The sequence below is a fragment of the Papaver somniferum genome, chromosome 11 (assembly GCF_003573695.1).
Source record: "Papaver somniferum cultivar HN1 chromosome 11, ASM357369v1, whole genome shotgun sequence".
NCBI lineage: Eukaryota > Viridiplantae > Streptophyta > Magnoliopsida > Ranunculales > Papaveraceae > Papaver > Papaver somniferum.
This window is the reverse complement of record NC_039368.1, coordinates 66949990-66970412: the sequence shown is the minus strand read 5'-3', so window position 1 is coordinate 66970412 and position 20423 is coordinate 66949990. Positions and strand designations below refer to the sequence as shown.

The 20423-nt window shown below is 36.4% G+C and overlaps 1 protein-coding gene across 1 annotated transcript; it reads left to right on the top strand.

Moving 5' to 3' along the window:
* The first annotated feature begins 5591 nt into the window (after window positions 1-5591).
* Window positions 5592-10602, top strand: LOC113320268 (5-methyltetrahydropteroyltriglutamate--homocysteine methyltransferase-like). Its single transcript, XM_026568194.1, has 12 exons — window positions 5592-5741; window positions 6528-6881; window positions 6978-7065; window positions 7408-7535; window positions 7650-8041; window positions 8137-8300; window positions 8624-8704; window positions 8802-8968; window positions 9060-9165; window positions 9263-9513; window positions 9622-9823; window positions 9917-10602. The coding sequence occupies exons 2-12, from the start codon at window positions 6532-6534 to the stop codon at window positions 10283-10285; spliced, it is 2298 nt and encodes a 765-aa protein (XP_026423979.1). The 5' UTR covers window positions 5592-5741; window positions 6528-6531; the 3' UTR covers window positions 10286-10602.
* The last annotated feature ends 9821 nt before the right edge of the window (window positions 10603-20423 follow it).

Sequence of the window (20423 nt, the reverse complement as noted above, 5' to 3'; positions counted from 1 at the left end):
TCCTTTTATTTTGTTATCAAAGAAATCGACGTTCATAGAGTATAATTGAAAGGTAGTATTCGAAATGGATTATATGATTTGCAGTTTGCCTCCAGTACTTTCAAACAAGCTTTCTCAGCTTCTGCAACTGATGACTGCCAGTGTAGATTAAGACCAGGGTCGTCCTATGGACAAGGCCGTCTAGGAAGTCACCTTATTGGAGGCCCAATTTCCTCCCCTTCTAATAGTAGTTAATTTGTGATATTTTTAAAGTGTTAGTAAAATATTTTGTCACATTTACTTATGTTACAGACGATTGTAATATCTTAACTTGTTACTAAAGCTAACAGTTTAACTTGTTACTAAAATGTCACTAATTTTTTAGTTTTGGAGAACAATTACCGATTTTTGGGCTACTTGATGCCAAATTACTAGCTTAGAACCCAAAATCTCACAAAAGAGGCTGAAAAAAATTAACAGCTTTCTGCCGTTGCTTAATGCAAGTTATCGCGTCATATATGTAAACTTATCTTCCTATAATCTAAAATTTCAATTTTTATCCTAATTTGCTAATCCATAAAAAAAAAATTAATTCGCCTACAACATTCCATACGTGTAAGACGTCCCTGATTAGGACATCCAGCTTACAAGACGTTGAGACATGGTCTAGCTAGTATTGATGGTTCTATTTGTTCCCATCTTCAACATGTTATTTGTATTGATTGTGCTATTTCAAAATCGCATGCTTTGCCATACTTCCCATCTCATATTGATATTCATGGTCTTATGGATCTTATATCCTCAGATGTTTGGGTATTTTCTATGTTGTGAGAGGTTTTAAATACTATGTTTCATTGGTAGACTCATTTAACAGAGTCACTTGGTTATATCCCCTAGCCTATAAGTCTGAAGTATTTCCCACTTTCTCGAATTTCATAAACTAGTTGAAAATTTGTTTGATAGAACGATCAGATACTTCCAATCTGATTTGGAAGGAGAATATATAAATTTTTCTACCTATTTAGCTTCATGTGGTATAGGGTATAAGGTGTTGTGGCCTCATCTTCATGAAGTAAATGGAAAGGCAGAACGAAAGCATTGGCATTGTAGTAGTAAAATATTTAGGGGGTAGCATCTGAAGAGTCGAGCTACCATTATAAGATAAGATCGAAGCACCAAGCCTTCTACGTAGGTACAACACAGTGATCAAGATATATACCACATCAACTCAGAAACGTGATACATAAAAATTAAATAAAGGGATCAATGATCGAGTTTGAAATAGGAGACCACGCATTTAATGCCTTTGATTGAGCATGCATAAAGTGATCAGAAAACCAAAAATATGTTCACCCCGATAAGGAGAAAACTTGCAAGACAATCTTTACTTCCGGTTGGGACAAGAATAAATCGAGAATAGTCACGAAAAATGTTGGAATCAACACATGTTAAGGGTTTGGTTCGTATCCTACGACTGGAACATATAAATTTATGTGTGACTATCCAACTTTGTAACTTAGTTGTATAAACATCTAGTTAACAAATACCAGGATAAACTATGAAGAGGGGTCACGTTCTTTAAGCGAGGAGGAGAGAATAAACTAGGCTAAGAAACACTCATGTGAGCTATAGCTTAGCCTAATAACTTTGTAATATTCATATTTACCCCATTAGATGTAGGTAATCACGCCGAAACACGTATATGATTGTGTATTGTTATTATATTTTTCCTTACTTGCTTTGATTATCTATCATTTGCCTTGAATGGTTGTATGTGAAAAGTTACATTTTCTACAACTACATGCATACAATGGACACTGGTTATGATTTATTAGATCATGCATTATTACCCCTTACCTACTGGTTATATGCATTTGAAACGATCACTTTTCTTACTAATTGCCTATCTACTTGTGTGCTATAAAATATATCTCTATTAGATTTTTTATTCCATCCCAAATCTGATTATGGATTTCTAAAGATACTTGGATGTGCGTGTTATCCATGTTTAAGATCCTACACATCTCATAAATTGGAGAATAGGTATGTCAATTGCATTTTTATGGGATACAGTTTGATGCATAAAGGATATAGGTGCTTATGTCCACTTACCAAAAAAACTGTGATTTTTAAAAATGTGGTGTTTGACGAGACAAAGTTTTCTTATACTAGCCTGTTTTCTACCTCTATCACTGTCTCGCCTCCAATTCCCACTAGTGCGGTTGACACCAATCCTTCTTTTCTACGTACTGCCAGTACCGCTTCAACAATTACACCTAATCTGGACCTTGTTCCTAGTAAGACCTCATTACCATTTTTTAGCTCATTGATGGGATGAAAATTAGGTCCACGCATGGAAATTCAAACCTAAAGCTTATACTACAACTATTGCATCCCAATCAGCTGAGTTTTTAGGACCAACTACTTTTACTAATGCCAATATAAGGATCCAGTGTTGAGATCTGAAATATTTGAGGAATACACTGCATTGATGCAAAATGAGACTCGGGTCAAGGTTCCTCATGATTCTTGTCAATATTTTGCTGGATGTAAGTGGATTTTTCGAGTTAAAACAAGGGCCGATAGTATTATAAAGAAACATAAGGCTCGTCTAGTGGTCAAAGGATACAATCAAGTTCATGGTATTGACTATCAGGACACCTTTAGTCCAGTCATCTAACATACCACAATTAGGATTTTGCAATATGCAAGGGTTGGTGTATTCGATAATTAGATGTTAAAAACGTGTTTTTCATGGTAACTTGACTGAATATGTTTACATGGTTCAACTTTTGGGATTTTTGGATAAAGATAATCCCTTTCATGCGTGTAAATTGCAGAAATATTTGGCTGGTTTAAAGAAGGCCCCTAGAGCTTGGTTTTCTAGATCGAGTGATTTCAAATTACTCAAGGATTTCAGGCTTCAAAAACTAATACTTTTATTTGAAGTCTATTATATGGAAGCTTTGTATGTTCGTATGTACATTGATGATATATTGGTGTCTGGTAGCTCATATACTTCTATTTCAACTCTTATTACTTCTCTATCCATCGAGTTTGTTATAAAGAACCTTGTGGTGACTTATCATTTTTCTTAGCAGCGAGGCTTGTCTATGCAGGCATTTTACTTTCTAAGAAACAATATCTTATTAATATTTTTAAACGAGCTAAGATGGATTCTGCCAAGTTTGTGTCAACTCTTATAGGTTTTTATAATGTGCATCATGTTCCTAATATGTAATGTTTTTCAGATTCTACAATTTATAGAAATATGGTCGGTGCTCTACAGTTTGCCATTGTTATCAAACCTGATATTTTCTTTTTTGTGATTAACGCATGCTGGCACACGCAAATTCCAAATGAGGAACATTGGTCTGACGCTAAGTACATATTGAGATATTTTTCAAGGACATTGGAGTTTGGTTTACAGTTTAAGCAAGCTTAAACTTTATAATTACATGCTTTTTACGATACTGATTGGGTAGGGTGTTCAACTGATTGGCGTTCAACTAGTAGTTTAGCACTATACTTAGGTCCAGATCTTATATCTTGGTGTTCCAGAAAATAAAAGAGTATATTTAGATCTAGCACCGAAGAGTTTAGGGTTATTGCAGATGCTCCTTTACAGCTACTACGACTTTAGTCTTTGCTTACTGAAATTGAGTTTCCTCGGTATGCGCTTGACATCAGATCAGTGTTCCGCAGTTGAGTTTGCATGTGTTGGCACGCTTATTCATAAAAAAGGAAATGTCAGGTCTTGTGATAGTCGCATACCGCACAACGCCAACTATATTTTAGTCTTTTATATTCTCACGTTCTTTGGTGTGACAACATTGGCACAACTTATCTCACAGTAAATCGTCTATTGCATTAGCGTATGAAGCACACTGAGATTGCGTTTCACTTTAACTGGTAAAAATTAACATCTAAGAAGTTTTTTGTGAAATATATTGCTACAGAGGATCAGATAGCGAATGTTTCCATCCGCCTTTTGTTACTCTCATGTACAAGCTCAACATCTCTATTTCTGGTGCGACTCTGAGCTTATGTTTGTGTGGGGTGAGAGCTAATGTAACATTTACAACGAAGTATATGTTTCCTTTTCCGTTATTTTGTATTCTTGTTAAAAATTTTTATCAATTAAGTGTGTCTGACATATAAAACAAATGAGAAGAGGTGTAAGCTTTGCAAAAAATATTAAAATAAAAGCATAATGGAAAAGTTAAGAAATATAAATCAAGTTTTGTTACGACATACATAACTACTTTCCTAATAGGAGTTCGGTTTTGTATACATTTTCTAACAAATGTGCAAATGATATTTTAATCTCATCTTTTAAATTAACTTTGAGAGTTACATACAATGTAATTTCTTTAAAATAATACTCGATAATATAATGTTCTCGTTAAAATAATAAAAAATTTTGGTCTTGACTCGGGCTCTCAGTGCTAAAATAATAAATTAAATAAAATCAGAAGTTCCCCTAAAACATGAATATGTCCCAAGCAATGTACTCCCTCCATCCCAAATTAATCGAGCTATTTGTAGTTTGCACAATTATTAAGGCAAGGAGAAAATGGGAGTATGTTTGAGTATTTTTTTACAATTACACCCTTATGGATGATAACTAGTAAAACTTAGAAATGTTTTATCTCTTAAACTATACCACGTTTTTTCGTAAACTTTATACCGTTGAAAAACATTTTAAAACACCTATGCAACGAATATAAACATGAGTTTCAAATTATACATATTTCTTATAATAACAATAATTAATTAAAAGGGTAGTTTTAGAAATATCCCCACGATTAGTGAGACAACTCAATTATTTGTGGGACAAAATTTAAAACCAAATAGCTCAATTAATTTAGAATGGAGGGATATAAAATAATAATGCTACTAGAAATATAAAAAATAAATTTCGCACATATTAAATTTTCTCAAAATATGATCCAATATTAATTTGTTCTTTTTTAAAATTCAAATCAAGTTGGATTCCATCCCTACTAGTTCTTAATGCACTCAAAAAACCAGAAGTCACGTTGTTGTATTGCAACAAGAAGTGTTGAAGTATGTTTAATATTTAGAGCATTTGTACTTATATTGTAATTAGTCGATGGCATAATCTATGTTACAAAATTAATTAATATCCGGTACTTACAATTTACAATTATAATTTAACCAGAAACTAGAAATTATTCTTTAATATGATAATTTATTTATTAAACTATAAAATATTAATATCGACGATATAATATTTCTTTATAAAATAATAAATTTTGTTTTTCTTTTGAAGATAATAATTATTTTATAGAAGTTATACCCTAATAATAAGCTATCAAGTTCAAAATTCATAAAAGGAATTCAAGTATCGTATACGAGTTCAAAATTCATCACCCCTAATTTCCAAGCGGATGAAAAGCAGTCTTGGATTGGAGTCGTCTTGGATAGTGGCCTGGCAGGAGTGCAGGACCGTGTGCATTTTAAAGGTCCCCCGAAGCCTCCGATACAATGCGGTTAATATCACTCGAAAAAATAGTTAAAAAGATTCACACAGTCGCGCCAAAATCGGGCAGCGTTTGGTTCATGTAAAAAGTAAAAAAACAAACTAAAACCCTCAGATCTATCTACGGGGAACCTTAGAATTTGCTATAAAAACCTGAATCTCATACGGTTTTATTTGTGCCATCCTCTCTGTTCTTCTTTTACAAACTAGAAAAGAAAAAGAGAGTCTATCCCTTGTTCTTACTCCTCTAATTAAGGTGCGTTCAATCGTTTTCTTATTCTCTTTCACTAATTCTGATTCCCATCTCTGTGTATAATTCCGTTGTTTTTATCGACTGTTCTTCACATCTCTTGCCAGAGTAGATTATTTCTCCTAGAAAGCTAGGTTTGGTTTGTTTAGTTCTACGTAGAGAATTTAAGATCGGATTGTGTTTGTTTGGTTAGAAATTCTTCATTTCATTTTTGATTGATCCGCATACGATTCATTTCTTCAGAATCAGTGGTGAGTTACTGTTTTTTCTGCTCGCGTTAACTTGCATAAGTGTACTTAGTCTGTATTATCACTGGTTCAGTTGATGCTTCATGGATTGGAAAGTTTAGATCCAGTGTTATATATGAATGAATTGGTAGATCTGGTTTGAATTTATAATGTTCTAAAAGATCTCTCTCGTTGCTGCCTTCCAAGAGTTTATTCTAGTGAATTCATATATGAAGTGATTTTATGAGTTGTTTAGCTTTACTTGTTAAGTGTTGAAGCTTTTCTGTACTTGGTATTAGATTTCATTAAGCTTGCATTTACTCATTTCAATTCTCTACATGAATCTGGAACTGAATCTATTGTGTACCAAATCTTATATTTGTCAGCTGTCGGGTATTTTAGCATTTTCTGATTTTATTTTTGATTTTTCATTGTTAACAAATTGAGCTTGAGATCTGAGCTTCTTTAGCCAAATTCTGAATAAAAGTTACTTCCAAATGTTGCCAGATCACAAATTTAGCTAATTTTGATATTGATTTTGTTGTTCTCTTTATTGATGAACCAGAAAGATGGCATCTCACATTGTTGGATATCCTCGTATGGGGCCTAAGAGAGAGCTAAAGTTTGCTCTAGAATCATTCTGGGATAAAAAGACCACAGCTGAAGATCTGGAGAAGGTGGCCACTGATCTTAGATCATCCATTTGGAAGCAGATGGCTGGTGCCGGGATCAAGTATATTCCCAGCAATACATTCTCTTACTACGACCATATGCTCGACACCACAGCAATGCTTGGGGCTGTTCCATCTAGGTACAACTGGACTGGTGGTGAGATTGGCTTTGACACATACTTCTCCATGGCGAGAGGAAATGCCACTTTACCTGCTATGGAAATGACCAAGTGGTTTGACACCAACTAGTAAGTGCTGGATTTCTCTCTAGTTGGTTTCCGTGTTCACATAAGTTAGAGTACTTGTATAATATACTAACTATTTTCAATTTTTCGCCCAATCAGCCATTTCATCGTCCCTGAATTGGGTCCAGAAGTAAAATTCTCTTATGCTTCTCACAAGGCTGTGAAGGAGTACAAGGAAGCCAAGGCTGTACGTATTATTCATTTTAGTGAAATTTTTGATTGTTATCTTGTAGTATGTGCATATAGCTTACTGTGGTAGATTTGTGAACAAGATCTTTTCATTTTTCTGTATGTGTTATTCAAATCCTGTTTATTGAGTTGTGGATCTACAATAAGAATAGCAAGAATGATCACATCGTATTTCTGTTCATTTGCAACAATGCATTTAAAAAACAAAGAATAGAGATGTCCTGATCATACTAAATGTCACTTAATCTCTAATACCAGGTTGGGTATGGAACAAGGGTTGTTCAATCTGATTTTCTTTTTTAGTATTTGTATCGTTAATGTGTACTCATTTCATATGCAGCTTGGAGTTGAAACTGTCCCAGTTCTTGTCGGCCCTGTCTCTTACTTGTTGCTCTCGAAACCCGCAAAGGGTGTAGATAAATCTTTCTCTCTTCTCTCTCTTCTCGGAAGCATTCTTCCTGTGTACAAGTAAGAAGCTGGAACTTTGATACTGATAGCTTTACTTGGTTCTGTATATCATTTGTGAATCTGTCTCCAAATCTGTATGTACTAATAGTAAGCTGGTGCTATTCCGTTTACCAGGGAAGTTGTGGCTGAGTTGAAGGCTTCTGGTGCTTCTTGGATTCAGTTCGATGAGCCCACACTTGTCCTTGATCTTGAAGCCCACCAACTAGAAGCATTTACTCAAGCATATGCTGAGCTCGAAGTAACTCTATCTGGTCTTAATGTCCTCGTAGAGACCTACTTTGCTGATGTTCCTGCTGCAGCATACAAGACTCTCACTGCTTTGAAGGGTGTCACTGGTTTCGGGTTTGACTTGGTTCGTGGTGAGAAGACCCTTGAACTGATCAAGAGTGATTTCCCCTCTGGGAAATATCTTTTTGCAGGATTGGTTGATGGAAGGAACATTTGGGCCAATGATCTTGCTGGGTCCCTCAGTACCCTGCAGGCTCTTGAGGCTGTCGCAGGCAAAGGTCAGATACATGTTATGATGCAGTTATGTCTGTTTGAAACATTCCATAGCTGAACTGGTAACTGATTCCATTTCCCTGTGATTTTCTCTCTGCAGACAACCTTGTGGTCTCTACCTCTTGCTCGCTTCTCCACACCGCTGTTGACCTAGTGAACGAGCCTAAATTAGACAAGGAAATCAAGTCATGGCTGGCATTTGCTGCCCAGAAGATTGTTGAAGTAAATGCCTTGGCAACAGCATTGGCCGGAAAGAAAGATGAGGTACTTCTTTAACCTGTACTAACTGTTTTTTGTATGAACAACAATGGAAACTACTTCATGCACTTAGGTCTCCATATATTTTGATTAATTGAGACGAGTAATGGTTACCACCCCAAGTCAATTGCAAAAGATTGATCCATACTTGAATCTTTTAGCTTACATTCCTGACTTGGAATATCTGCAATTCCTGAAACTGACGACTTCGATAAAGAAATATATCCCTATGATAAAAAAAGATTACAAACAATCGGCAAACCACATTTTTGGTCAAGCTATATGTTAGTGTCCTGTTTATTGTTAATTGTCTATAATTGTATGTACAGGAAATCTTTTCTACTAATGCTGCTGCTCAGGCCACCAGAAAATCTTCCCCAAGAGTGACTAATGAAGCTGTTCAAAAAGCTGTAAGTGTTTCTTGAACTGATTTTTGCTTCCATTTCGATGATAATTCCTTATTCAAAATTGAGTTTCACTGCTAAAGAAACATATTATGTTTGCCAGGCTGCTGCTTTGAGGGGCTCTGACCACCGTCGTGCTACAACTGTTAGTGCCAGACTGGATGCTCAGCAGAAGAAGCTGAACCTTCCAGCCCTCCCAACTACAACTATTGGGTCTTTCCCTCAGACAGTAGAGCTTAGGAGAGTACGTCGTGAATACAAAGCCAAAAAGTGAGTGATTTATGAGAGAATTTTATAACTTAAAAACAGATCTCCGGAATATCCTCCTGACATTTCCATTTGTCGTGGCGATCTATTTTAGGATCTCAGAGGCTGATTACGTCAACGCCATCAAGGAAGAAATCAGCAAAGTTGTTAAGATCCAAGAAGAGCTAGACATCGATGTCCTTGTTCACGGAGAGCCCGAGGTTAGCTTCCGCAAAATATTTTACTTCATAGAGTCAAATGATTTTGATCCACGCTGAAAAGATTTCAAAATTCTGATTAGTATCTTCTGTATAACAGAGAAACGACATGGTTGAATACTTCGGAGAACAATTGTCTGGATTTGCATTCTCTGCCAACGGCTGGGTGCAATCTTATGGTTCTCGATGTGTCAAGCCACCAATCATCTACGGTGATGTTAGCCGCCCAAAAGCCATGACCGTCTTTTGGTCCTCAATGGCACAAAGCATGACATCTCGCCCAATGAAGGGAATGCTTACTGGCCCAGTCACCATTCTCAATTGGTCCTTCGTTAGAAATGACCAACCCAGGTACAAGTTTTTGGAAAGAACTTCAATCTCTATTTTTTATCTTGTTCTAATTTCTTAGTTCTATTTAAAAAAAATCAACTTGGGATAACCATGGGTAATATTTACCAGATTCGAGACTTGCTACCAAATTGCTTTGGCCATCAAGGATGAAGTTGAGGACCTTGAGAAAGCTGGTATTACTGTTATCCAAATTGATGAGGCTGCTCTTAGAGAAGGTCTTCCTCTTAGGAAGTCAGAACATGCTTTCTACTTGGATTGGTCTGTGCACTCTTTCCGTATCACCAACGTTGGTGTACAGGACACTACCCAGGTTCGTATGCTCAACTAACACCCAAGTAAATTTGTTTTATTTCTGATAAAGATGGTTGGGTTCCTATAATCTCCTAACAAATTCTTTCAACAGATCCACACTCACATGTGCTACTCAAACTTTAACGACATTATCCAATCTATTATCGATATGGATGCTGATGTCATCACCATTGAGAACTCACGATCTGACGAGAAACTCTTGTCCGTTTTCCGTGAGGGAGTAGTATATGGAGCTGGTATTGGCCCAGGAGTGTACGACATTCACTCTCCTAGAATCCCATCAACAGAGGAGATTGCAGAGCGTGCTAAGAAGATGCTTGCAGTTTTGGAGAGTAACATTCTCTGGATTAACCCAGATTGTGGTCTCAAAACCCGTAAGTATGCTGAGGTCATGCCTGCCCTAACCAACATGGTGAAAGCTGCTAAGATCCTCCGTGAAGAGCTTGCAAGTGCTAAATGAGAGATGATGTTTCACTGAGACGATGATACGTATATTGCTACTACGGGTCTATTCTTGTTGAGGAGAGAAAAGAATAATAATCTTTCGTTACTCCAATAATTACTGAAAGCTCATTCCTAGTGGTATAATGTTAGGTGGTTTGTTTTCTTTTTCTTTCCTTTTTATTGTTTTGTTTATTCTTTCTGTTTTGTTTTGGTTTCTTTTAGAGGAATTACTGGGATGTATGCATCAAGCTCCACAAAATGAAACTGAATTGAATTAGTTTTTAAGTGTTTGTATCGAGTTTTAAGCTTGAACAATCAAAATTCTTCCGAGTCTCCTCTCTCTGACAGTGTGTAACTGTAACTGTTTTGAAACGAAAACACTATCTGGCGCCCAAACTTGTGCTCCGGTTTCGCATTTTGGGCTTCGTTTATGTGCAGCAGAATCGCAGTGTCTTATCATTTTAACGGTTCTTAAAAGAACCTGATCGTTAAGCAGAATAGTAGCCGGCTTGGTCTATGACAAGAAAAAAGAAAAACATCCCAATTTTCGTAATAAAGAAAAGGGATATTTTATAAAGTACCCCTGTTTTGAAACATACACTTCAAAAGTACTTCCGTTTTTTATAAATTTTCTAAAGTACCCCGTTTTATTCAAAAGGCAAATTCCATCCAGTTAAGTGGTAGGTGGCAGTTATCTTTCCTATTAAAAGTCCTATTTACCCCTGAACTACATCTCCTTGGTAGAGAGGATAATGATTCGACGATCCTGAAAGAGAGTGTGACGATCCTGAACTAGGCTCGACGAACCTGAAAGTGGTGTAACGACCCTGAACCGGGCTCGACTAACAGGAAAAATATTGTAGAAGATTGATTCTCCACCAACCAAAAACCCCAAGACACTTGGAAATGATGAATCCTTTTAGGGAATGATGAACGAACCTGAAAATGATGACACGATCCTAAACCGAGCTCGACAAATTGAAAAAATGATGTAGAAGGTAAACATACTAACAAGTAAAGGGTAAAGAAGTAAACTTTAAAGAAAGTAAACTAGTGTTGACTAACTGGGATGGAAAACTAAACAGTTGGGGCACTTTAGAAAATTTCTAAAAAACAGGAGTAACAAAAAAACGAGGTCAATAAAAAATTCTCCCTAAAGAAAAAAGAAAATGACTCGGCCGCGTTTGGCAGCTTGATCTATGACAAGAAAAAGGCTCTCTATCTTCCTTTTTGTCGGCTCTCTATCTTTCTGTTTCTTCATTTTAATTGCTCCAGCCACTTGTTACCTCACAGAAGATCTCAATGGTGGGCAATTCACGCAAACATGCAAAAACATCCATGACAATTTCAGATCATTCTGCCATATTCTGTTAACAACTAGTAACACGTTTAACAAAAAACCTCCATTTAGAATTGAAAGTCACTAGTTTTCTAATCCAGATTGCTTAACAAACTTGAAACTGCGGTGGGATACTATGATCAGTCAGGCTAGTGAAGCACCAAGGTGGCGCGACACGACATAGCCGCCTAGTCAGTGCCCAGCTAAGATAGCGCTGCACTGCATAGACTGTTAAGCGCCAAGATGGCTGGACCCTACAGGGCCAAGCCAATGAAGCGCGAAGGTGGCGCTACACTGAAAGGACATTGGCCAAATAATGAAGCTTATTGGCCGACACAATGAAGCTTCATTGAGGAAAAGGCAAGGCAAGGCCAAGTTGACAAATGCAACATGCGATGTTGGCATTAAGGCATATCCATGTAATTGAGTTGGCCCAAACTCAAGGATGATGTAAGAGTGTGGAATAGGCCAAGAGTTGGCCTATGCATTAGTTCAAGGCTGGCCAAAGCTTGAGCAGTGCAAACAAGTTAGTAATTGTCGAGCAAGTTGGCTAAGTGATGAAGCATATGATGCATAAATAACCAGAATGAGCTAAGGAAATGGCCAAGATAGCTGTAATGCAATGGTGGTCGTGCACCCAAGAAGATTGCAGTGCCATGTTGGCTGAATATTGGAGGAAGGCCAAGTTCAGATTGCATGTTATGGCTCAAGTGACGATTAGGAGTTGGTTATTGGCTTCACAAGTGTGCTAAAGGCGTGAGACAAAATAGAACAATTATAAAAGAAGTTTATAAGCGTGGGAGAGTGTTCATAACTTCTTTAGAACATGTGTTGGATGTTGGCTCGAGTTTAAAGAAAAACTGGCCAAGTTGGCACAGTTATTGGCGGTTATGGAACTGTCCTATGCGTGTGCAGCTTTTATGCATGGTTTTTGGACCATAAAGCTATTGTATAAATAATGATAAAGCATAGGAAAATCAGCAGGCTTGCATTTTGTGAGACTCAAATTGAGAGAGTTTTTGTAAGGCTAAGGCTTGGTTCAAGGTGAACAAGTCTGTGTAAGTCCCTAAGTGGGAAAGTTTTGTATTTCTTCCATTTGATGCAATAAAATGAGGAATTTTGTCATGTTCTAAGTGCTATTGGTTTGCTGGTTGTGTTAGTGAATGTATGACATTGTTTGAATGCTTTATAGTAAGTATTTGAGAAGAAAAGAGGAGAAGAAAGAATGCTAAAGACTTCCGTTGTTGAACTGTAGAGTTGGTTGTTTACATTGGTGCAAACTTATAAGGCTGAAGTACGAGTGGGTGAACCTTGATTCACTGAACCACTGTGTTTCCGGTTACAATTGCGCAAAAAATTTGCAAGGTGCATTCGCAGGTGTGATGCTTCGGGTATCAAGTGTATTTGTTGGATAATACGCTGGTACTTCTTTATTTGTTTCTTAATCTATTTTCCTGTGAGCAAGTAAGTGGCGCATTGCTTTCAGATAATTTGCATTAGAAATGGGTTCTAATGGCCCTGTGATTGACGAAGAACTATCAGTTACGTTTGATCAATTAGAGAAGTACAGTGATCTTGGAAATTTGACCATAGACATGAGTTGTGATAGCCTAGATATTCCTCTTATTTTTGAATAAAATGGCAGGCTAGATTTACTTGAAGGAAGAACATCAGATTAGCTTAAAGAATGAGAAAATTTGACGAAAGAGTAGGTGCAGTCGAGGACAAGATGTCTGATTCAACCTTGTTGAATTGGGAAATTAATGTTAAAGTGACTGAATGATGAGGAAATTCAGTGACATGAAGACCATACTAACACGTCATGCGAAGAAAATATCCGATGAGGTGACAAGCCTTCGCAGGTTAACCGGTGATAGTGTGTTTGCAGGGCAAACATGAATGGAGAAAGTTTAATCGAGTCTCCGAGCCATGGATTTATGCTGGTTCCAGAAATGCTAGAGAAATTGAGAATTTATTGTATGACGTTGAGGCATACTTTGAGGTGAATGAAACCGAGGAAGGACATATGGTAACTCTCGCAGACAATTAGTTAGGTGATGAGCCAAGGTTTGGTGGAGAACTATACTGCAAGAAGATAAAACTGCTGGTTATTCCAATCCCATATCTTGAAATGACATGAAAGAAAGACTGAGATGTCAGTTTTGGTCGAGCAATGGTGCTTGGTACGCAAGAGAAATTTTTATATAGGCTAAACATGACGGGTACACCATAGGCCTATGTTGAAAACTTCCTTGCATTGGTGCAAGAAGTGCATGACATGAGTGAAGAAGATCACATGTTTCAATTTATGTGTGGTGCGAGTGCTTGGGTTATTGCTGATCTCAAGAAGCGCAAAATTCCGAGTATCCAGATGGCTATTCAAGTGGTAAGAAATCTTACCAATGGCACACAAACTGAAGAAGTGCAGAGCTGTGAAGGGAAAGGCCAAAGGATGATCCAAGTGAAGATGAGATATTCCCTTTAGCCCGGAAGTATAGGGGATGCTTCATTTGCAAAGGCTTACATTGTGCTAGAAGTTTTCCAACCAAGGCATAACTTAATACATCAGTTGGGGATGCCTGTGAGAGTCATTCTAGCAAGACACATGAAGGCCAAGGTGAAGGTCCGAGGAAGAGACCTCGCAGCGAAGTTGTCGCTCACTTCGATAAAGGAAGCAACTAAGATAGAACAAGAGGAAGTGTTGTTGTATCTCTTGGAAACACTACAGACAGAGAACATGGTGTTTTCTGAACTTGTGTCATATAGCTTTAGTTGTTGGTTGTTGCAAACTATGTGTGTAGATTTTGGTTGTACAAACTTTTATTTGAGTCTTCAAGTTTGTATAGACTTTGCTTGGTGTAAGCAATTTGCTTTATTAACGAAGTTTTAGCTTTCCAAAATGATAAGTGGATCAATCATATAATGGTACATGGTTTTACTATGTGAGAGCAGTAATGAATGAAGATGTTTTCATTTATAAAGTCTTGCCTCTTTATTTACGATGTAAATCTAGTTCATGGGGAAGTGTTGAAATAACATACTTAGCCTAACATATGCAATAGTGAGACAAGGTGAAAGCTAATAAGCAAAGCATTGGAAAATGGTCCTAGTTAATGCGAAAATGATATTGTTGTTTGTGAATTGTAATATGGAACAAAGACAGATGGGCAGCGACAGTGCAAGCAATGCAGCAAGATAGAAAGCATTTTATCGGCAAACATGAGTTGGGTAGAAAACGTGGACTAGAGAAATGCACACTCTTTCCGGGCAATGTATCAATACAGTTCAAAGGAATAGTTGGAGACATATTAGATATGAAGGCATGGCGTATGGACATCTAAAGGTTAGCTATGATATGTCCAAAGATAGTTAGTCACAATTGCGTATATGGGCCGTGCAACTCAATAGTTTTTCTTTAGAAAGTTCGGCAAAGCAAACTCGCACGTCTCTGGTTTGGGTATGCAAGATGGCACATTAAATATAGAGAGTTTATGTTAGAGCACTGCTCGGTCGAACTCGCAAGTGTTGTTATCTCAAGCTTGTTTGTCAAGTTTAGGTGATCAAAACTATAAGTCCTGATTTCTAGTCTACTTATAGCTATGCCTCGGATTAGGATATAATGTGAATAGACGAGGGTACCCAAATATACCTCAATCTAAAACTTTTCCACCTATAAGTCCTTTCTCCGAAAGTGATTGTCTATGGACTGAGTCGAGACAATACAACAAATCGGTTTACACTTCGTGTGATCGTCTATGGATACGAGATTGAGACAATACAACAACGAAGTATGTTTATTTGATAAAAGGTTCGGACTTAACCAAACACAATAAGATTACTTATCAAGTAAACAATAATTAACGTTTGTGTAATTTACTTTAAATTATAATAACAACAATTATAATTGCTGAAAATAAAAGTAAATGACACATCAAGATTTTGTTAACGAGGAAACCGCAAATGAAGAAAAACCCCGGGATCTTTTCCAAAATTGAATACTCTCGGGATTAATCCGCTATACAAAATCAAACCAACTTCGTATAGTTGAGACCAAGCAACTAAACCTATAGTTCACCTAGTTCCGTCTGTATTCCCACGCCTCCGACCTGTAATATGTTACGTACTTGGAACAATTCCTTTGGTTCGTATTCCAAACATTAAAGGAACAACAAATCTGTTTGGTATCAACTCTTTTCAACCAAGTGATATGAGTTCGACAAAGGCTCTTCTATTTATCTCAATAAACTCCTTCGTCAGGTTCTTAGATCTATCTTATTATCAACTGTCGAAGTAATTGTTAAGATTTTGTAATCAATACTTTTAATCACAAAGAATTGAATTGATGCCGATCTACACAACTAATCAATCTAATTTACACAAGGATAAACCGATTATAGTTGGATCCTCTTTTACCGAAACAAGTATTGTGCACACCAAAGATTATGAATCCCAAATAATAAATCTTCAAATTCTTCCTTGTCTTCAAATCTTCTTAGATCTTCAATAAACACCTGCACACAATCAACTTGAATCTCTTGTGATCAATCACGCACGGAACATAGTCTGTTGACAATGGATTATCACAAGATGTCTTTAGATCTAGAAACAGTCAAAAGATCCCCGTCGAAACTTTGATCTAGCTTGAGTGAATCTTATATCAGAAGAGAAGATTCTCAAGCATAAACAAACCAGGTGCAATCAAAGTTCAACCACAATTAGTCAATCAAATCAATCGAAAACAAAAGATAAACCGCAATTATCTAGTTTCCCACCAACGGTACTAATAGATCTTCTCAATCCCAAAGAAGACTTTAAACTGAGCGGCCGTAAGAGATTTTGCCTAATTAGGTTACTCTCCTCTCCGAATGGGCGCCTTCACCAGTAGCAGCATAACTGAGATAGTTCTTGCTGTACGAGGATTAAGTTGCTCGAAATGCAAACTTTCATATTTATAGACCAAGGAAGTTTGTACACCAAGGAATTTCCAAAATCGAAAATATTCTCAATATATGCAATATATTCCAGATTCGATTTCCATAATTCCTGGAAATGCTTTGTCCAAAATAATGACCGAAAATCTCTTGGAAAATCTCCAACTAGTAAATGCACATTACTAATTTTCATTTTCCTGAAATAAAATTAAAAACCTTAAATAAAAGATTCTAAATTTATTTTATTCGACCCGGGATTTTCTTCCTTTAGATATTAAGGAATAACTTTGAACAATTAAAGATAAGCGTTACTGCACATGTTCAAATATGTCGACATCCTTACTTTGTAAGTCATCTTTCATACTTACAATCTTGAAACCGATTTTCCACACTTCCAAACAAATTTAGAATTGGTTCATCTGACTTTCAAGAACTATGTGATTTATCAAGAACACTCAATTACAAATCATGGATTTCACGGTTCTACTAAAACAAGTGTCGGTTCTACCTCCATGTAAGTATTGTGCATATTCACACTAGCTTTCCAAAAATCGGTTGACTAGGTAATAGGATCGATTTCCCACATATATATGGTATCTAACTTTTACTTGCTGCACATGTCCATAGGGTCAATTCCCCTTTTCCTAAAAACGTGTTGCACATGTCCATAGGATCGGTTCCCCTTTCTGCTAAAAACTTGTTGCACCTCATATAAGGATCGAATCCCTTTTGTGATAGGTTGCACCTCTTACTAGGATTGGTTTCCCTTTACCCAGAGTTGGTCATACCAATAACGCTAAATCGATCATACCATCTCACGTGATTACTTAAAATTGGTTTCACCAATAAAAGTCATACCAATAAAAAAGTCAGGCTTTTGTGAATAGTTTTACCAAGAACATATACAAGTCATGAGCGGTTATACTAATCACACATATTGGTAGTTCAAAATATATGCAATGAATAAGAATACCAATAATGCCTGGCGATTTCTCTTTCGATTCACAAAACAAGTTCATGAATTTACTTCCTTAAAACAAATGTAAAACATTGTTTCCTATGATGAAATCTTCACCTTATACCCATACATAATCACAATAGCATTCAAACGATTATATTGATGTCTTATCTACAAAGTTTAATGGTTAAGCAATAAACCTCGTATTTTATTCCTTAATACTATGTCTAACTAGAATATAATCATTCATGCTTCGCAGTTTTGTTTTCAATATGCACGACTTGAAAGATACGTTAGGAAATGAAACAGTTCAAGTAAAATATCACTAACCTCAAGTGGAAGGATGATGTTGTCGTTGTAGCTCCTTATTTCTTCACTTTTTCAAGTGTTCGTAATACTTGTAATGTCTCATATCCTAATATTTTAAAGATAACCTATACGAAGTTGACTCTAGTACATAATCAAGCGACTCTTAAATGAGTTTTGGATCATAAAATATGACAACCAAACTTGACATACCAACGCTTGGTGGGTTCAACCTAGCTATGCTCTAACAGAATGTGTAGTTGAGCTTTAGACTTCACGACGTTCATCGATTGAAGACGAAGATCTACTGAGGAGAGCTTGGAGGAACTTCGTCAACAAAATTTATAGGGAGACTAAGACTTATCTATGACTCAGAAGTCTATTCTATTCTATCTTTTATTTGACACTAAGTCGTATAGCTATATAGACTTTACACTTATACATATTTGATATTTCGACCTGAGTTTAACTCGCTTATATCTTTCTTGAAATATGTGTTGGATACCGTTGCTTAATGTTCATGAATTGATTCTTATGAATCAATCCGATTTTGATTCAATTGGTTCATATATATTTCTGTGAAATAGTGAACAATTGAACAACTCTACGTGGAACACAATTAGATTCATTTGATTATCTTTCATGATTGATTGATCATCATAGTTTATCTATATGTGTTAGATGAACGTGGTTAAGACAAAAGTGTTCATATGGCTAACTTCGGTTAACTGTTATTAAGCCGACTCAATATACTCGTTGAAAAAGTGGGGGTCTAACAACCACACCCAATATTTCGCTTAGCAATCTGTATGGAATAACTCCAATATACTTTTAAGATAATCGACTAAACAGTCAGACTCAATCTTAATAAAAGTATATCAAAGAGTTATATCTCTCTTTCTTGATTCAATACTTACTCAAGCAAATAGAAATCTGCGAGTCTAATTGAATACAAGAGAAATCACTTGAACGGTACCAAAGACCAATGTTCAAGCATCAATCAATTTCAATCAACAACCAAAGGTTGGATTTTCCAATTGATCGATTTAACGCACAACCTGTGATATTTCAATTATATAACAAAATATTATTCGGAAAAGAAATAACACAAACACCAGAAGTTTTGTTAACGAGAAACCGCAAATGCAGAAAAACTCCGGGACCTAGTCCAGATTGAACACACATTGTATTAAGCCGCTGCAGACACTAGCCTACTACAAACTAACTTCGGTCTGGACTGTAGTTGAACCCCAATCAATCTCACACTGATCCAATGTACAGTTGCGCTCCTTACATCTCTGATCCCAGCTGGATACTACGCACTTGATTCCCTTAGATGATCTCACCCAGAACTAAGATTTACTACGACCCAAAGTCGAAGAATTTAATAAACAAATCTGTATCACACAGAAAAGTCTACGGTAATAGATAAATCTGTCTCCCACGGAAATACCTACGAGTTTTTGTTCCGTATTTTGATAAATCAAGGTGAACAGGAACCAATTGATAAACCATACTTATATTCCCGAAGAACAGCTCAGTATTATCAATCACCTCACAATAATATTAATCGACTAGCGAAAGAAGATATTGTGGAATCACAAACGATGAGACGAAGATGTTTGTGACTACTTTTATATCTTGCATATCGGAGAAATCAATCTCAAGCCAATCTTACGATTGTACTTAGTATGATAGAAACAGCAAGATCAGATCACACAACTACAAGAAAAGTAGTATCGGTCTGGCTTCAACAATCCCAATGAAGTCTTCAAGTCGTTAACCTACAGGGTCTCGGTAGAAACTTAAGTTTAAAGGAGAATCGACTCTAGCTAATACAACTAGTATCACACAAGAGGTGTGAGGATTATGTTTTCCAGTTGCTAAAGTTCTCCCTTATATAGTCTTTCAAATCAGGATTTGCAATCAATGTTAGCTTAGTAACAAAGTATTCAATATTCACCGTTATATGAAAACCTGATTAGATTCAAGCTAATATCTTTCAACAGTTAGATCGAAACTTAGCTTGTTGCACACAAATGAAATGCAAGTTTATTTAGGTTTGTCTAACCGTACCCAAACATGTACATCTAGTTGGTTCAACAGTAATTAAACAAATGATTAGCCATATGAGCACTTTCATATCAACCATATTCTTCTTTACCATAACTAGTTCAAATGACTCAAATGAACTAGTTGGAGAGTTGTTCAATTGCTTAGATCTTATAGAAGTATACAAGACAAAATAGAAGAAAAAACGATTTGATTCACTCGAATCGATTCATGAACTTTATAGCCATGGTTTTCAAACTTGCATTCCTTAGTTAATATAAGTTTAAGTTCACGAATAATCGTTTTTAGAAAATAACCAACTTAAGTACGCGTATTGGTACGCGGACTTAAGTACCCGGAATAAGTTTGTTTTTCAGTTCACAAACTCCAACAATAATTCTCGGGATGAGAACCTCTGACAGTACGGGGACTCTAGTTCCGGTTTTCCTGAGCAGCAAAGTACGCATACTTTGGTTTAAGGAATACGGAATTATACATGAATGAGTTACCACACAATGCTTATATCCAACCATGTTTATATAATCTAAACTCTCATTTCAATCATTGA

What these genes read in the sequence shown, in the direction of transcription:
- LOC113320268 (XM_026568194.1), top strand. Translation starts at nt 6,532, where the DNA reads ATGGCATCTCACATTGTTGGATATCCTCGTATGGGGCCTAAGAGAGAG. An exon ending in AGTACAAGGAAGCCAAGGCT is followed by an intron (nt 7,066 to 7,407) that starts GTACGTATTATT and finishes TTTCATATGCAG; the next exon opens with CTTGGAGTTGAAACTGTCCC. An exon ending in TGGCCGGAAAGAAAGATGAG is followed by an intron (nt 8,301 to 8,623) that starts GTACTTCTTTAA and finishes TTGTATGTACAG; the next exon opens with GAAATCTTTTCTACTAATGC.